Genomic DNA, 17,000 nt, shown 5'->3' with positions numbered 1-17,000 from the left:
AATACAGGAACAAGAGGGCACCAAATGAAATTAATAGGTAGCAGGTTTAAAACAAACACAAGAAAGTATTTTTTCCACGCAACACACTGTCAACCTCTGGAACTCCTTGCCAGAGGGTGTTGTGAAGGCCAATACTATAATAGGGTTCAAAAGGGAGCTGGATATATCTTCCACGAATCTATCTATCAATGGCTATTAGCCAGGATGGGCAGGAATGATGTCCCTAGCCTCTGTTTGCCAGAAGCTGGGATTGGGTGACTGGGCACGGATCGCTTGATGATAACCTGTCTGTTGGGGCACCTGCCATTGGCCACTGTCAAAGGACAGGATACTGGACTTGATGGACCTTTGGTCTGACCCAGTATGGCCATTCTTATGGTCCATTACTAGACAGATATGGTAGAATCATCAACAGTAATGCAGAAAAGGCACAAGTGTTCAATAAATATTTCTGTTCTGTATTTGGGAAAAAGCAGAGTAATAAAATCGTATCATATGATGAAATACATTCCATTCCTACTCAAGAGGATGTTAAAGAGCAGCTACTAAAATCAGACTTTTAAAAATCAGCAAGTCCATATAATTTGCATCTGAGAGTTTTTAAAAGAGCTGGCTAAGGAGCTCCATGGAAAATTAATGTTCATTTTCAATAGGTCTTGGAACACTGGGGAAGTTACAGAGGACTGGAAGAAAGCTAAATTTGAGTGAGTATTTCAAAAGAGTAAATGTGATGACCTGTGTGTTGACCTACAGGCCAATCAGTCGGACATCAATTTCAGGCATAATGATGCAAAAGCTGATACAGGACTCAAAGAATTAAAAAAGAGCAATATATAGTAACTCCTCCCTTAACGTTGTAGTTATGTTCCTGAAAAATGCGACTTTAAGTGAAATGACATTAAGCGAATCCAATTTCCGCATAAGAATTCATGTAAATGAGTGACCCTCCTCTTAACCCTTCTCTCTCTAGAGACAAGGGTCACAGTCTACGGAGCCATTTTCATCATAAGCCAGCAAGGGAGGTGAGGAGAAGCTATTCTCCCTTGCACAGTCTCTGTTGTCTCCCAGTTTCAGTAATTAATCAGGCAGCAAAGGGGGAGGGGAAGGGGAAGGGGAGGGAGCCCGGGCCCACCCTCTACTCTGGGCTCCAGCCCAGGGACCCTAATAGTATCAGCTATGGTAGCTGACCTTTTAGGAACAGGACACATACAATTCCCTGGGTTACTTCCCCACAACAGCCCCCCACTTCCTCAAGCTCCACTTCACCCTTACCTCAGGGCCTCCTTCCTTGTACCTAGTATGGTGTATACAGCTCAGTCTCTCCAATAGTGCAACTTCTCACAGCTCCTGACATGCGCGCCCACCTGACTAACTGGGAGGCTTTTTAACTAGTTTCAGCCAGCCCCTGACTGGCTTCAGGTGTACCAATCAACCTAACAATCTCCACTGCCTTCTGGAAAGATCGTAATTGGCCCCAGGTGTCTTAATTGACCTGGAGCAGCTGCCATTTACATATCCTGGTACCAGGGATTTATTTAAACTGGGGCTAATATATCTATCTCCCATTACTTTTCTATAGCCATCCGACCTTACCACAACACACACACAATAAGTTTTAAACAAACAATTTAATACTGGTACACGGTGATGATGATTGTGAAGCTTGGTTAAGGTGGAGGAGTCAGAGGGTGGGATATTTTCCTTACTGCTAAATGATGAACTAGCAATTGGCTGAGCCCTCAAGGGTTAACTCTCTCACTCTACAAGGCAGCAGGAATGGAGAGAGATATGCGCATTTCCCCTTTAAGCACACTGCCTTGTTAATTCAATCAGCTTGCTGAGACTGCAGGGGTCCTGAGCCCTGGTGTGTCCCCCAGCTCTATGGAAGATGGGGGTAAGCGGGGTGCAGGAGCAGGGGGCACCCTGACATTAGCCCCTCTCTTCCTTCCCTCCCCCCTGCACAGCAAGCAGGAGTCTTGGGGAGCAGCTCTAAGGCAGAGGGCAGGAGCAGCACATGGTAGTGGGGGGAGGGACAGCTGTAATTGCTAGCCTGCTGGGCAGCTGCTCCTCGGGGAACTTAAGGGAGCAGGGAGCTGATAGGGGGCTGCCGATCCACCCTGGTTCCAAGCCCCCACCAGCTAGCTGTAACGGGCTGCTCTTCCTGCAAGCAGTAGACAAAGCAGGCAGCTGCCAAACGATGTTAGAAGGGAGCATTACACAACTTTAAACGAGCATGTTCCCTAATTGATCAGCAACATAACATAACTGAGACGACTTTAAGTGAGGAGTTACTGAAATTAATACTTAACAAGGGTTTATAGAAAGTAGATCCTGTCAAACTAACTTGTTTTTTTAAATTAGATTACAAAGTTTGGTCAATAAAGGTAGTATTGTTGATGTAATAGACTTCTCTAGGGCATTTGACTTGGTACCATATAACATTTTGATTAAAAAAACAGACTGATTCTTCTCCCCCCACCATCCCCCAAATCAACATAGCACACATTTAATGGATTAAAAACTGGCTAACTGAAAGGTATCAAAATGTAATTGTAAATGGGGAATCATTACTGAGCAGCTGTGTTTCTAGCAGGGTCCCACTGGTATCAGTTCTTGTCCCTACGCTATTTAACTTTACCAATGTCCTGGAAGAAAACATAAAACCATCGCTGACAAAGTCTGCAATTACACAAAAATTGGGGGAGCAATAAACAACAAAGAGGATAGGTCATTGAAACAGAGCTGATCTGGATTGCTTGGTAAGCTGGGCAAAAGCAAACAATATCCTCTTTAATATGGCCAAATATAAAGTCATACACTCAAGTAGGCTCCACTTTACAGGATGGGGGAGTATCCTGAGCAGTAGACAAAGCAGCAGCAGCAGGCAGGTCTACAGGGGGAGGCACTTAGCCCCCACCCTATTGCCAAACGAGGCGGGGTCTTGAGGGAAGGAGTGGAGTAGGGCAGGGCAGGGGCAGGGCAGGGGCCGGGTCACTCATTGCTACCAGTGCCAGGCCCCCCTCACTAACCTCCCAGGCCACTCTGGACCCCACATCCCCCTGAAGTGCAGGGGCCCCCCCAAAGCATGGGGCCCAGGGCAGTTGCCGTGGTCTGTCCTATGGACAAGACGGCTCTGAAAATGCTCTGAAAAGCCCAAACATTGGTAGAGCTGGGCCCACGTTCCTGAATATTAGTGGAGCACGGGCACCACGGACTCATATAACTTGCTGCCTATGTCTTCAAGTCCTTAAGACTTATCTCAGACACGATGCCCACAGAACACTACCAGTTAGACAGGTGGTGAACTGAGATATCTGCTTATTGTACCATAACTTGATCGCTTTTACTGCCACTATGTCCTCTCTCTACCCCCCAACGGCATTTGTTTCATCCACCTGCCGAGTCTTGTCACAACCTAGATTGAAGCTCACTGGGGCAGGGATGGTTTTTACTGCGATCTTGTACAGTGCCCAGAAAAATGGAGCCCCAATTGGTGTCCATACATGCTACTGCAATACGAACTCTAATAAAATAGGCAATGCTGAGATTGTTTTCCTAGACAGAATGCAAAGTAGTGAGAGTTCCCCAATGTGCATGGGGTAGACAAACATTCTTACTAAAATGAAAGTTTTAAAATTATATTTGAACGTTTTTTCCGAAAAAAACAGATAGTTTAGTTTCTCAAACATAAGTCTGCACTCTCACTTGTAGCTGTTCCCTCCCAAGACAAGTGTCCTAGACATCATTGACTTAACAGATATGCTGCTAAGGCAGATGAGAGAGAACCGCTTCAGACTTGGCAAATTTACAGCAAATGTAGACGCTAGGTTGGCAAAACATTCAAATGGCATAATCAAATCAATAAAATTTCAAAGGTGAGTTAGAAAGGGTAATATTCGCTCCACATGAAAGGGGATGTTCACAATATTAACAGGAGTATTTGATCTCTAAATTGATAGAGCAGGAACAAAGTCACGTACCAGATATACAGACCAATAAAATACTGGACTAGGTTTTAAAATTCATGAGCAAAGCTCTCTATTTTTAAACAGATGATCAACCTATACAAATATTGGAGAATTATAGTTTATGGCCTGGCTTCCAAGGTTGCTGAGCACTCAGAAATCCCATTGAAACAACCTCTAAATATCAGCCCATAATTAATGTCTCGGTTTCCCAATCTGGATAGAGAATTTGAAGGTGCACCCTGCTGAGGCTGAGCTAAATTAACTATTGAAGCCTTTGAACTTTAAACATCCCAGAACGTGATTACTAAATTAGAGATCAGATAAAGAAAGCCTAGTTTCAGACACTTCATTTTTCATTCAAAGCCATCAAATACTCTTAATTTAAAGAGCAGTTATCTTTCCACTTCACACTAACGACTCTCAGTGCCATTTCTTCCTACTTCTGAGGCTTCAAGGCACAAGAACAGGCAGAGAAATTGGCATTACTGAAAATCATATTGTTGAGGGCTGCTTAGAGACCCTGAAACAGTTTGCTGTTTTGATTAGAATACTTGTTTTGTTGGAGACACAAATTGTATTAAAGCCATACTAATGAAAGAAATGGATTTTATGAATTTTTGGCATAAACATGTAAATTGTTTTCAAAAATTTCAATTTCTTGGATTATATTCAACTTCTCTCCATTCAAACTTCCCACAAATGAAAAATCTAGTTCCTGTCAAGCAATTCAATATTAAGTTGGTACATGAACTCTGGCAAACTGAAGTGTCTCTAAAAAAGCCAGAGGCCAAGGAGGAACAATATGCCTGTATTAGTCAGCCACACAGACTATAGGCAAGCAGAACAGAATCAATCTAGTAATTTAAATAGCTGATTAAACTGGGAAGCAGCTTTAACCATGTGTTCCATGGTACACTTTCTTTGGGAAAAAGAGTGCAGTGAAACAGCCAATGCAACACTGGCTGAAGACCCTTTCTGAATTTTTAAGACCACCTTACTCACAAACAGAAAGGCTTGATGCTTATTCCCTGGAGAAACTAACTAGGTTCCAGTCCTATGTTACTGAATATTCAATCCACTTCCTGTTTAAGTAGCAGAATCAGATTTTTGTTCTGTAATAGAAACAAAGTTTAGATCCCACACATTAATACTTTGTGCTGTCAGGAGCTACGGCAATTTGGGGAATCTATGTACAATTTACAGCAAGTTCATAAAGTCAGAATCCATATCACTGAATGCCACAGACCACGTTTATGCTATAGGAACCACAGCAGCAAAGCTACAGTGCTGTAGCTATGCCAGCACAACCCACAGTGACAGAAGGGTTTTGTCACTGTAGGAGCACCACTTCCTTCAGCAACATTAGCTAGGTTGATGGAAGATTCGTCTGTCGACCTAGCTGTATCTACACTTGGGCTTAGGTCAACATAGCTACATCACTCAGGGTGTGGATTTTTCACATCCCTGAGTGACATAGCTATGTTGACATACATTTTACACCAGGTCTCAGCGTATGTGGATTTCACCTTATGCTGTCAGAGCTGAGTCAGGTATCTCCTAGCCCATTCAAACTGGAACACCTTGGGATAATGGGTTGGAGAAAACAGATTCTCCTAGCTTCAGCAAATTTCTCTGCAAGGGGCCAGGGGATGGAGGAGTGGAATTCCCCCAGAAGCTGAACAAAGATTTGGTGTTAGTTCTGGCTCTTAAAAAACAGAGTCTGAGACAATGAGAGGAAGAACTCCCAGGAGCAACACAGGCACAGGCTCTTGGAGGGAGAGATGTCTTTGAAAGCAACTCACCAAAGTTAGAGAAAAAGAGAGCAGATCCAGAGATGCCAAAGGTTGGCTGTCCTTAAGAGTGAGAGTTACAGCCCCCAAGAGTGAGATTCAAGGTGGTGTGTTAAGTCATTGCTTAAGACAGGAACTCTCATCTCTGTTCCTTGGTGACATCCAGTAGTCCAGGTTTTTAATCCAACCAGCACTAAATAGTTGGTTTTAAAATGCACACTGCTTAACATTGCATATGAAACACTTACATGTCCTAATTCATACTAAAGTCTAGGGCACGTGAGAATTCTATATGCAATGCAAACCTGTGGATTTTAATAAAAACAATGATTTGCTGGTTGGAACAAAAACCTGGATGTTTGGAGATCCTTGAGGACCAGAGATGTTAATCACTGATTTAGGCACATAGTCAGTGGACAGAACAAGAGCAATATTCAAAAATAAACTGTTTTTATATAAACATAACAAAAACAAACTTATCAATGCAACAATATGTTTACTTTGTATATCACCTTGTTATAGTGATCTCCATTTGAAAAACACTTACTATACAAACCAAATAGTATTTGTACTATAGTCATATTACATATACAGAAAACTAAAATAATCAGATTCCAAAATAAATAAATAAATGGAAAATAAATTAAAATAAAATAACCCAACAATACATTAAAATATTTTAAATAAAGTAATTAAATTGAATCCTTTATCTATGGTTTGTTAGCTTCAAAATAATTAAATTCAGATTCCACATTTCTTTTAATACTTAATTTAGTTTCACATTTATGTGCTTTGTTATATTGCCATGTGGCCCTTTTTGCTGTTTTTATAACTTCTTTTGGTGGCTCAAACTTGAAACATGGCTCAGGATTTACCAGCCCCACTTAGATAAAAGGACAGTGTCCTGTCTAGTCTGAATGGTATCTTATCCTTTTGAACAAAGACTGAACACACTCTCTTCTCCTGTATTTGAGTGGGGTAAAATTCAGATAAGCCTGGCAACCTTGGTTAATGGGAACTTTAGAAGACCACATTTAAAAAAAGAAGTCTTGCCTGTTACCAGGACAATGAAGGGCCATGAATTTGTCCTGTGCGGTTTAAATTTTGAACTATATTTTGCAGACCCTGCAAACTTTCAATCAAGTCCTGCCCTTTAGGCTCAGGGGACTTCCCAGCCCTTCTTGGGCCTGGACAAGGAGGAAGGGAAAATATCCTATCCAACTTCTCTCTCCTTGGCACAGGAGGCCCACAGCAACTCTTGTTGGTAACTCTGCTTGTTACCTCTGGCCAACTGGGGTTTCAAACAGGCTTGCCTGCAGCTGGCCCCTTTTCACATTACTCCCTCTTTTCTTCCTGTACTGGAAGAGCTCAGCTGGCAGCAGCCTTCCAACTGCCGGTATCTGGCTCTGTACTGAGTGAAGAGGCAATATATGGACAGACCTCTTTCTCAGAGCTGGTTCTGGTTGGATGGGAGAGGGAATCTTGCCCCAACCTCTCTACAAGATTGCAGGTCCTTAGAGGACTGGAAGCAGAGATTTTCTCCAAATGCACATTATTCCCAGTGACCGCTTCCTTTATCTGCCTTTGTCTACACTGAAACCTCCCAAAAATCTTAAAAAGGCCATGCCACGTGATCAAGGGTGGGCACAACTACCCTTAAGTGGCCAAACCATACCGCCACAAGAACTTCTGCCAAGTTTGTGTGTGTTATGTGCCTCAGCTATCACGTGTCCCTGAAGTAGTAAACTGTAAACTAGAGTCCCCACAAGGCTGTAGCTCTGGAAAAGGGAACCAGCACTTGTTACAGCTAGTTACAGTGCCCAGGCAGATAGACTGCCAGATCTCTGCTCTCAAAAAAGGGGTACTAGATGGAAGAGCTGCACTCCAAGAGTGTGCCCAGGAATACAAAGTCAGAGGCAATGCTAGGGCTCTGCTCTGACCCAGGAAGATTAAAAGCACACAGGCCCAGCGTATAGGCCCAGAAAGCAGCCTGCAGAATGTCCAGCTGTGGAGCTTGACCGGGGCTATGACAGAAGCTTGTGGTAGCTATCCCACTGTGCAACTGGCCACAGGGTGCTTTGGGAAGGGTTTGCATTGCCTCATGGGGCAGGCACAGCATCACATGATGCAGATCTCCCAATCCCATTATTCCATGGGCATCCTACCACATTGCCAGCTGCTTTTCAACTGAAGTGGTGTGGGGGGGGGGGGAGCTCTGTGCTCAGAACTCTCCCTCCCACACACATGCCTCTATGTTCAATAGTACCAGCATTCCATATTAATGGTTTGCTCTGTGTCTAGGAGCAGATCAGCACAGCAAACAAGGGCTGTCAGAAACAGTTGTTTTGAAAGGGGAGGGGCACATGTCTCCAGGGCAGCTGAGTTCAAAACAATGAGCAGAGTGGTCATTTGAGGCATTATGGGACAGCTTCAGAGGCCAATTACAGCGTAGAAAGCAATCAAGCGCCTACACTGGCAAAAGAGCACTGAAGCCTCTGCGCAAATAGCATTACGACTCTCGTCAAGGGTTGTTTTTTTTTTTTGCAGTACTACAACTGAGGAGTTTCTACGCACAAAGTGGCTTGGCAGTGTGTCCACGTCTGCAGTTTGACCACAAAAAGCTGCTTTACTGCGCAGAAATTTGCCAGTGTAGACAAGCCCTAAAAGACAAAACTTCAAAGATTATTCTTCCCTTTTGAATTTTCTCTGCTGCTAAACCCACTACCGCACTTAGATGCAACTTTAAACAGTACCCGCAAGAGGCTCATAATAGGAATGTTTAAGGGAATCGAGAGAGTTTCTCCTCAAAGACTGGAATCCATTCTGTTTCCTCTTACAATATTCATTTTCACAATCTGACAAATTGCAAAGGGCAAAACATTTGTGTAAAGACCACAGTGAGGAAATCATGGTGAGACGCCTCCCACCCTTGAGAAGAGAATGTTCACCAAGTGTTAGCTGGCTTTAAGATCGGTCTGTGTTCTATCATATCCCACCAGTGATCCAAATGAAGCCTGTATCGTATTTAATGAAATAGTTTCCACATAACTAAACAGGAAGAAGGCCACTCATCATTAGATTTTTGCTCCCCTATGAAACCCAACTGGAACCATAGACCTTTTTCCTTTTCAAATTTACACTTTACTTTTTGGGCGCTGCCTTCTTCGCCTTCGCGGTTTTGGCCTTTGTTGGCTTGGGCTTGGCAGCTTTTGGTTTCACCGCTTTAGCCGGGCTCTTAGCTGCCTTCTTGGGCTTGGCGGCTTTCACTTTTTTCGGGCTCTTGGCCGCTTTCTTGACTGCGGAAGCCGCTGGCTTCTTGACTTTTTTCGGGCTCTTTTTCACGGCCGCAGCCTTTTTGGGTTTCTTGGCGGCGCTGGCGGGTTTCTTGGCAGCTGGTTTCTTAGGCTTTGCCGCTGGCTTCTTCTTGGGAGCCTTTTCCTTAATCTCACCAGGCTTCTTGTTGAGTTTGAAAGAACCAGAAGCGCCGGTACCTTTGGTCTGCACCAAAATGCCTTTGCTCACCAGGCTCTTTAATCCTACCTTGATAGACAGCTGGAGGGCAGACAGAGGCATTGGCAGAACAGCACTTCTATTTTTTTTTAAGGGGGAGGGGAGGGAGATGACTGGAACTGTGTTTCAGTGACCCACTGTAAGGATATACCTAGAGAAATATTTGGTATGGGGCTATGCCCTTCCAGTTCTGCCATCTATACATGAGGGTACATTAAAAGAGCCCCATCATTCCCTTTAGAAATAGTTTTACCCTGTTACTTACGCGCTCTTTCATTTCAGTAGCTACTGTTCTTGACATCATGATACAGCAGATGACTGTTACCAGTATGAAGTAAAGTGCATACATGAAGCGGGTGCTCGTAGATTGCTTTATTTTGGGGCAGCATCTGCAGCACAGGGAGCAAGCAGCAGTACCACAGCAACAGGCCAACTAGAAAGGCAGAAACAGACAATGTTATTCATTCTGACAGCATCACCTCATTTTAACTGACTAATTTCATTGGGGCTGCTGGTAGACTTCCTAAACGTTCCAGAAATAGATAGTAACCAGAGGGGGATGTATTATCCTAGGTGCAATAGCCTGCTTCATTGCCAGTGAAGGGTAAAACCAACACGAGCTCTAATAATGCCACAACTGAGAGTAAGAACAAAATGTACTTCTGTCATCCTAAAAATGTTTTCTGCATTCTCAGGCAGCTCCTGGTACCGGCCTCATCCTCCCACTTGATCCATCTGTACAAATTCACTCCAATGACAACGCTCTACCTCCCAAAACACACATACACTCCCCCCCAACTGATAGTGGAAATAAGTCAAAGGACCTGCACTAAAAGGGCACCAACTCTATGGCAACTGTAATAAAAATAAGGACAAGTTGGCTTAATTTGCAATATGAACTGGAGATAAATTTTACCTTACAAGGACTGTGTATAACTGTACTGATTGAATGAGAAATTGGAGTCCGTGTTTAAATCCTTTTCTCAAAGGCACACTGCACTCTTCATTGACGTTAACTTGCTAAAGGTGCTCTCTCTTTATTCAGATCTGTTATGTGAGTACTTTCCTTTTTGCTATAAAAATATTCAGAATGTTTTATAATGGTATTTGAGTGAATTAGGAAAGTTTTGACCAGCAGGCAATCATTTATTCTGTGCTCAAAGCAAAACTTAATGTTTCATTAAAGCTATTGCTAAAAAATTATATAGTACACAGGTTAAGAAAAGAAAGTGTCTCTGTACATATGGGTATAGTGCTTAGACTCTAAGCCTTAGATTAAAAACAAACTTTGTATTTGTGGGTAAAGTCATACAATATATATAGTGCAGAATCAGCAATAACCCAAATTTAGGCAAAGAACATTATGGCTGCAAAAGGAAGCACTCAAATCAGCAAATGCCAAAGTTAAAGTTGCTCAGACAGACATAGCCATGCCGCATTGTGTGTATGCATTTTAAAGAATCACATACTACTTTTCACCAGGACCATGCCTCATTCAGTGGGCAAGACAGGGAGTGCCTAGTGAAAGACAGTTATTCAATATTTCTTTTTATCCTATTATTGGGTTTATGGCCACATGCCTTATCCTATCCTATCCAATCCAACATTTGCACTGAATGATCAAGGACTTCTGCAGACTCCTGCATCATTCACTGTTCAACTTTTTCAATGAATGAAACAGAGGTACTCAAAACAATTTCCTTCACTACACACACGCTGCTTCGTTCACCATCTGACCCACACAGTGAATGAGACAAAGATCTTATAGTATGTGATCATGTAATTAAAGACTGTATAATATTGTATATGCACAAGGAGGTCAAATTAAAGTTGTGTGGTAGCCCTAACTTTGGCACTTCATGACTTAAATGTGAAGCCATTCTGTTCATTAAAAGTGCCCCATATATATACACACACTTCTGAAATGGAAGACAAACTACTGCAGTTTTGATTTATTTTTAAAAGGCTAAGTTAACATCTACAAATCAACTATAGACCAGACAAATAATTCAACCAAGCCATAGCAAGTTACTCATTCAGCAGACAGAAACCCTGATACCTCAGAATTTACCAAAAAAGGGATAAAGTATCAGAGACATAGCCGTGCTAGTCTGTATAAAAAACAAACAAACCAACCAACTAACCCACACAACACGAGGAGTCCGGTGGCACCTTAAAGACTAAGATTTATTTGGGCATAAGCTTTCGTGGGTAAAAAACCCACTTCTTCAGATGCAACGTGCTATCCACATAAATAAGAAATCAGTCCCTGCCCTAGGAGCTTGACCAGGGCTGTAGGAGAGTAAGATGCTGACACCATATGTTGACCACAGAAGTTTTGCAGATTTATATCTTGGAAGCCAGATTTCAAGTTTAGCACTAATTTGAACCCCTAACAAGAATGAAAATTTTAACAAAATCATCAATGCAATCTAAACTATGTACTCACTATCATGATATTGAGTAAAAGCAGCAAAGAGTCCTGTGGCACCTTAGACACTAACAGACATTTTGGAGCATGAGCTATCATGGGTGAATACCCACTTCGTCGGATGCATGTCAAGTATGATATCGAGTATGTTCCATTCACCTCACTTCTTGGTTCCTATTACTATAGGGTAAGGGGTTCTCAAACTGTGGGTCGGGACCCCAAAGTGGGTCACGTTGCCAGGGCTGGTATTAGACTTGCTAGGGTCCAGGGCTGAAACCCAAACCCCACCACCCGGGGTCGAAGCCAAAGCTGAAGCCCGAGCCCCGCCACTCGTGGCCGAAGCCCAAGGGCTCCAGCCCTGGGCAGTGGGGCTCAGGTTACTGGCCCTGTGCCTGGGGCTGATGCCCTTGGGCATTGGCCCCCACCCACGTAGGGTGGTAGGGCTCAAGCTTTGGCTGTGTCCCCGCCACGTCTCGGGTGGCGGGGCTTGGGCGGGCTCAGGCTTCAGTCCCCCCACCTAGGGTCATGTAATAATTTTTGTTATCAGAAAGGGGCCACGGTGCAAGGAAGTTTGAGAACTGCAGCTATAGGGTCAAAACGTTCTCCATAGCACCGATTGCCTGCTGTAGGGTAGCAGTGATTCAATTAACATAGTAAAGTCAAGAGACGAGAAGACGTTGGTGAAGTGTTTTGTTACTCCCCACCTTTGAGGCTAGTTTGCTTTAATTATAAAGCAATCACTGAAAATATATAGTTACGGCTCCATTTATAAAGCAAGCAGGAATTTTAGTTTACTCATTATGGATTAATATGTTTCAGCAGAGTTCGAGTTTCCATGAGTTAGGCTAGAGTACATACATACATTCACACTGACACACTAATAAATCTTATGTCTGTACTCTATCTTCAGTTGGAATACCGCAGAGAAGTCTGACAGCGATTACAAGCATAGCTTTACCATATTTGAACATTCAAAAAGAGCAAAAAAACCAGGAGTACTTGTGGCACCTTAAAGACTAACAAATTTATTTAAGCATGAGCTTTCGTGAGCTATAGCTCACTTCTTCGGATGCATAGAATGGAACACACAGACAGGGGATATTTGTACATACAGAGAACATGAAAAGGTGGAAGTATGCATACCAACAGGCAGAGTCTAATCAATTGAGATGAGCTATCTTTAGCAGGAGGAAAAAAACTTTTTGAAGTGATAATTAAGATGGCCCATAGAAGGTGTGAGGAGAACTTAACATAGGGAAATAGATTCAATTGGTGTAATGACCCAACCATTCCCAGTCTTTGTTTAACCCACAGTTAATAGTATCTAGTTTGCATATTAATTCAAGTTCAGCAGTTTCTCTTTGGAATCTGTTTTTGAAGTTTTTTTGTTGTAAAATTGCCACCTTCAAGTCTGTCACTGAGTGGTTAGAGAGGTTGAAGTGTTCTCCCACTGGTTTTTGAATGTTATGATTCCTGATGTCAGATTTGTGTCCATTTATTCTTTTGCGTAGAGACTGTCCGGTTTGGCCAATGTACATGGCAGAGGGGCATTGCTGGCACATGATGGCATATATCACGTTGGTAGATGTGCAGGTGTATGAGCCCCTGATGGCGTGTCTGATGTGATTAGGTCCTATGATGGTGTCACTTGAATGGATATGTGGACAGAGCTGGCATCGGGCTTTGTTGCAAGGATAGGTTCCTGGGTTAGTGTTTATGTTGTATGGTGTGCGGTTGCTGGTGAGTATTTGCTTCAGGTTGGGAGGTTGTCTATAAGCGAGGACAGATCTGTGACAGATCTCCCAAGATCTGTGAGAGTGAGGGATCATCTCTAAGGATAGGTTGTAAATCTTTGATGATGCGCTAGAGAGGTTTTAGTTGGGGGCTGTAGGTGATGGCTAGTGGTGTTCTGTTATTTTCTTTTTTAGGCCTGTCCTGTAGTAGGTGGCTTCTGGGTACTCTTCTGGCTCTGTCAATCTGTTTTTTCACTTCAGCAGGTGGGTATTGTAGGTTTAAGAATGCTTGATAGAGATCTTGTAGGTGTTTATCTCTGTCTGAGGGATTGGAGCAAATACGGTTGTATCTTAGAGCTTGGCTGTAGACAATGGATCGTGTGGTGTGTCCGGGATGGAAGCTGGAGGCATGTAAGTAAGTATAGCAGTCAGTGGGTTTCCGGTATAGGGTGGTATTTATGTGACCATCGTTTATTAGCACAGTAGTGTCTAGGAAATGGACCGCTTGTGTGGATTGGTCCAGGCTGAGGTTGATGGTGGGATGGAAATTGTTAAAATCTCGGTGGAATTCCTCGAGGGCTTCTTTTCCATGAGTCCAGATGATGAAGATGTCATCAATGTAGCGCAAGTAGAGTAGGGGCGTTAGGGAACGAGAGTTAAGGAAGCGTTGTTCTAAGTCAGCCATAAAGATGTTGGCATACTGAGGGGCCATGCGGGTACCCATAGCAGTGCCACTGACTTGAAGATATATATTGTCCCCAAATGTGAAATAGTTGTGGGTGAGGACAAAATCACAAAGTTCAGCCACCAGGATAGCCGTGATATTATCGGGGATACTGTTCCTGATGGCTTGTAGTCCATCTTTGTGTGGAATGTTAGTGTAGAGGGCTTCCACATCCATAGTGGCCAGAATGGTGTTTTCTGGAAGATCACTGATGGATTGTAGTTTCCTCAGGAAGTCAGTGGTGTCTCGAAGATAGCTGGGAGTGCTGGTAGCATAGGGCCTGAGGAGAAAGTCCACATAGCCAGACAATCCTGCTGTTAAAGTACCAATGCTTGATACCACGCCTGCTGCTGGCTTGCCGCTTCTTGCCTCCTCACCCCGCCTACTCAACCACCACTGCTCCCCACTCACCTCTTCACCCCGCCCTGCCCACCTACTCACCGCTCCTGCCGCAGGTCCCTCTGGCTCCTAGGATCAGGGGCAGCCAAGGAGTCTCCACGTGCTGTGCCTGCCACAAGTGCAAGCTCCATGGCGCCCATTAGCTGGGAAAAGTGCCAATGGGAGCTGCCAGAGCCACGGAGCAGGGCTTGCAGGCACCAGCAGCACGCAGAGAGCCCTCTGTCCTCCCAACCCAACCCTAAGAGCCAGAGGGGTCTGCCAGGGGGTGAGGTGGGGAGTCCTGGCGGTGCTTACCTGGGGCAGCCCCAGGGAAGCATCCGGCAGGTCCCTCTGGCTCCTAGGGTCGGGGGGAGGGAAGATGGGGGATGGAGGGCTCTCTGCCCGTGCTTGCAAGCCCTGCCCCTGAAGCTCTGATTGGGCAGGAAGGAGCCAGTGCAGCACACGGAGACCCCCTCCGCCTCTGTGCCTAGGGGCCGCTCACACTGCAGGCTCCTGCCAGCGGGCGGGCGCCGGGAGCTGCCCCAGGAATCGCTGCCAGCCCTGGGACTTTGGGTTACCATATGTCTGTATTTTCCTAGATGTTTTTAGATATTTAAAAAATTCCTCCCAGACGGCGATTTAAGAACTAAAAAGCCGGACATGTCTGGGAAAATATGGACATATGGTAACCCTATACAAGCTTTACATAAAAAACAAGGCCTTGGCTTTCTACAAATATTTATAACCATACCTCCATCTTTCAGACTTTAGTTAATACAGATGAAATCTGACAAAACATTAGAAGGAATCAGCACCCATTTTGCTCAGTGTATATTCCAAAGGGAGCAGTTCTCACCAGAGAGGAAGTCAAGTATTTTTGAAAATAGGAAGTTCTCTAAGATTGGCATTTTAAACTTTCCGCTGATGGCAGTTAGTTTGCTGGAGAGAGACATTTGTGACAGCAGTACAGAAACCGTATGTGGGCTTTTCTACACTATTATTAAAAAAAAGGTTAGCCAATTGATTTAACTACCACTTTTTCCTTGCATGGACACAGAGCAATACTAGTTACCTCCACTGAGCATGATGGGGCATACTCTAGATTCAGGGCCAGCTCCAGACACCAGCATACCAAGCACATGCTTGGGGCAGCACCTTGGGACGGGGCGGCACTCTGGGTTTGTTTTGGGGTTTTTTTGGTTCGGCCGGGCGGTGCTGGGGCGGGACTTGGGAGGCGTGGCGCTTGGCTGGGGCAGGACTTGGGCGGGGCGGCACTCGGCTGGAGGGGGGGGCGCTCTTTGTTTTCGCTTGGGGCAGCAAAAATGTTAGAGCCAGCCCTGTCTAGATTCCTAACTCAGTCAAGGTAAATAGCACCACACTGAAAGACGATGATGGTTAGATCAAGGTTCATTAACACACCCCATCCTAACCTTGACCCATTTTTCTAGTATATGCAAACCCTATAGGACTTTGTAAATTCACACCCTATTTCAACCTCAAAAGAGATTAAATAATCATCAATTAGCGTAACAGGTTAATGAAACAGCATGGAAACTAATTTACCATCTTAGGCCCCAAACCAGTAAAGACTGACACACATGCTGAACTTTAGGACAGTGAGTACCCTGATGAAGTCAGTGGAACTATTCATGGTAGTAAAAGTTAAGCGTGTTTGTAAGTATTTGCAGGACTGGAGCCGTACAGTGGGCTCCTTCTCCTTGCTGTTTTCACAGGACATCACAATTTAGCAAGACACTTTCTCCACCAAAAGATGTCTCAGAAATACCAGAAAATATTCCATTTAACCATTATGAGAAATGCTTCTGAGCAGGTGGCGAGCTTCAAGATCGCTGTGCAAAATAGCTAGTTTCTTTATATCTTCATATGGTTTATGTATGAAGCTCAAATCTGGATATCCACAACATACAAAGTCTAGAAAAAGGTCAAATTGACAAAATCAAAAAGTACCAGACTTCTAAAAAACTGCCTATTTATGTGAAATGCAGACTTAAATATGACTCATTTTCTCCCCTCTAAATTAAGATTAAACAGGAAGCTTGCAGCTATTCCACAGAGCAAAGGAATGTGCCGTGCTGAAGCATCTTTTCACTACTTTTTCAAAAAAACACTTAATTACTTCATTACTTCAGCATTATGGAGGTGATAAGATTTGCAAAGGATGTGGTCAATGACTTGTGAATACCAAATGTCTACCAAACTTTAGCAACAACGTCCAGCATCAATTGTCCCTGGGCCTAGACAGCTAAGTTAAGAGAGAAAATAGGTCGAACTCTTGTACTTAGTTTGGGGACAACTATTCTTTTGGCCAAAGAACTTTCACTTTATAAATGAGCGTCCAGAGAATGAACTACTAACAAATGGTGCACCTAATTATTTAAGCACAAGGTGCCACAGTGGCAAGTGCCTGACACATTAGGAGTTAGGTCCTATTTTATTGGTTATTGA

General features: G+C 43.8%; 2 protein-coding genes across 3 annotated transcripts in view; both read right to left on the bottom strand.

Moving 5' to 3' along the window:
• Positions 1–17,000, bottom strand: part of SERINC5 (serine incorporator 5) — a 66,611-nt gene that overhangs the window by 25,861 nt on the left and 23,750 nt on the right. For both annotated transcript variants that reach the window (XM_039545397.1, XM_039545396.1), the window contains exon 2: positions 9,534–9,701. In XM_039545397.1, the coding sequence (XP_039401331.1) occupies positions 9,534–9,701 (168 nt within the window). The remainder of the gene's footprint in view (positions 1–9,533; positions 9,702–17,000) is intronic.
• On the bottom strand, positions 8,857–9,371 carry LOC120408448 (histone H1-like). Its single transcript, XM_039545398.1, has one exon. The coding sequence runs from the start codon at positions 9,329–9,331 to the stop codon at positions 8,900–8,902; it is 432 nt and encodes a 143-aa protein (XP_039401332.1). The 5' UTR covers positions 9,332–9,371; the 3' UTR covers positions 8,857–8,899.

Source organism: Mauremys reevesii, linkage group 6, assembly GCF_016161935.1.
Source record: "Mauremys reevesii isolate NIE-2019 linkage group 6, ASM1616193v1, whole genome shotgun sequence".
In the NCBI taxonomy this organism is placed as follows: Eukaryota; Metazoa; Chordata; order Testudines; family Geoemydidae; genus Mauremys; species Mauremys reevesii.
The sequence above is the reverse complement of the archived record's forward strand: the minus strand, read 5'-3'. Positions and strand labels throughout refer to the sequence as shown.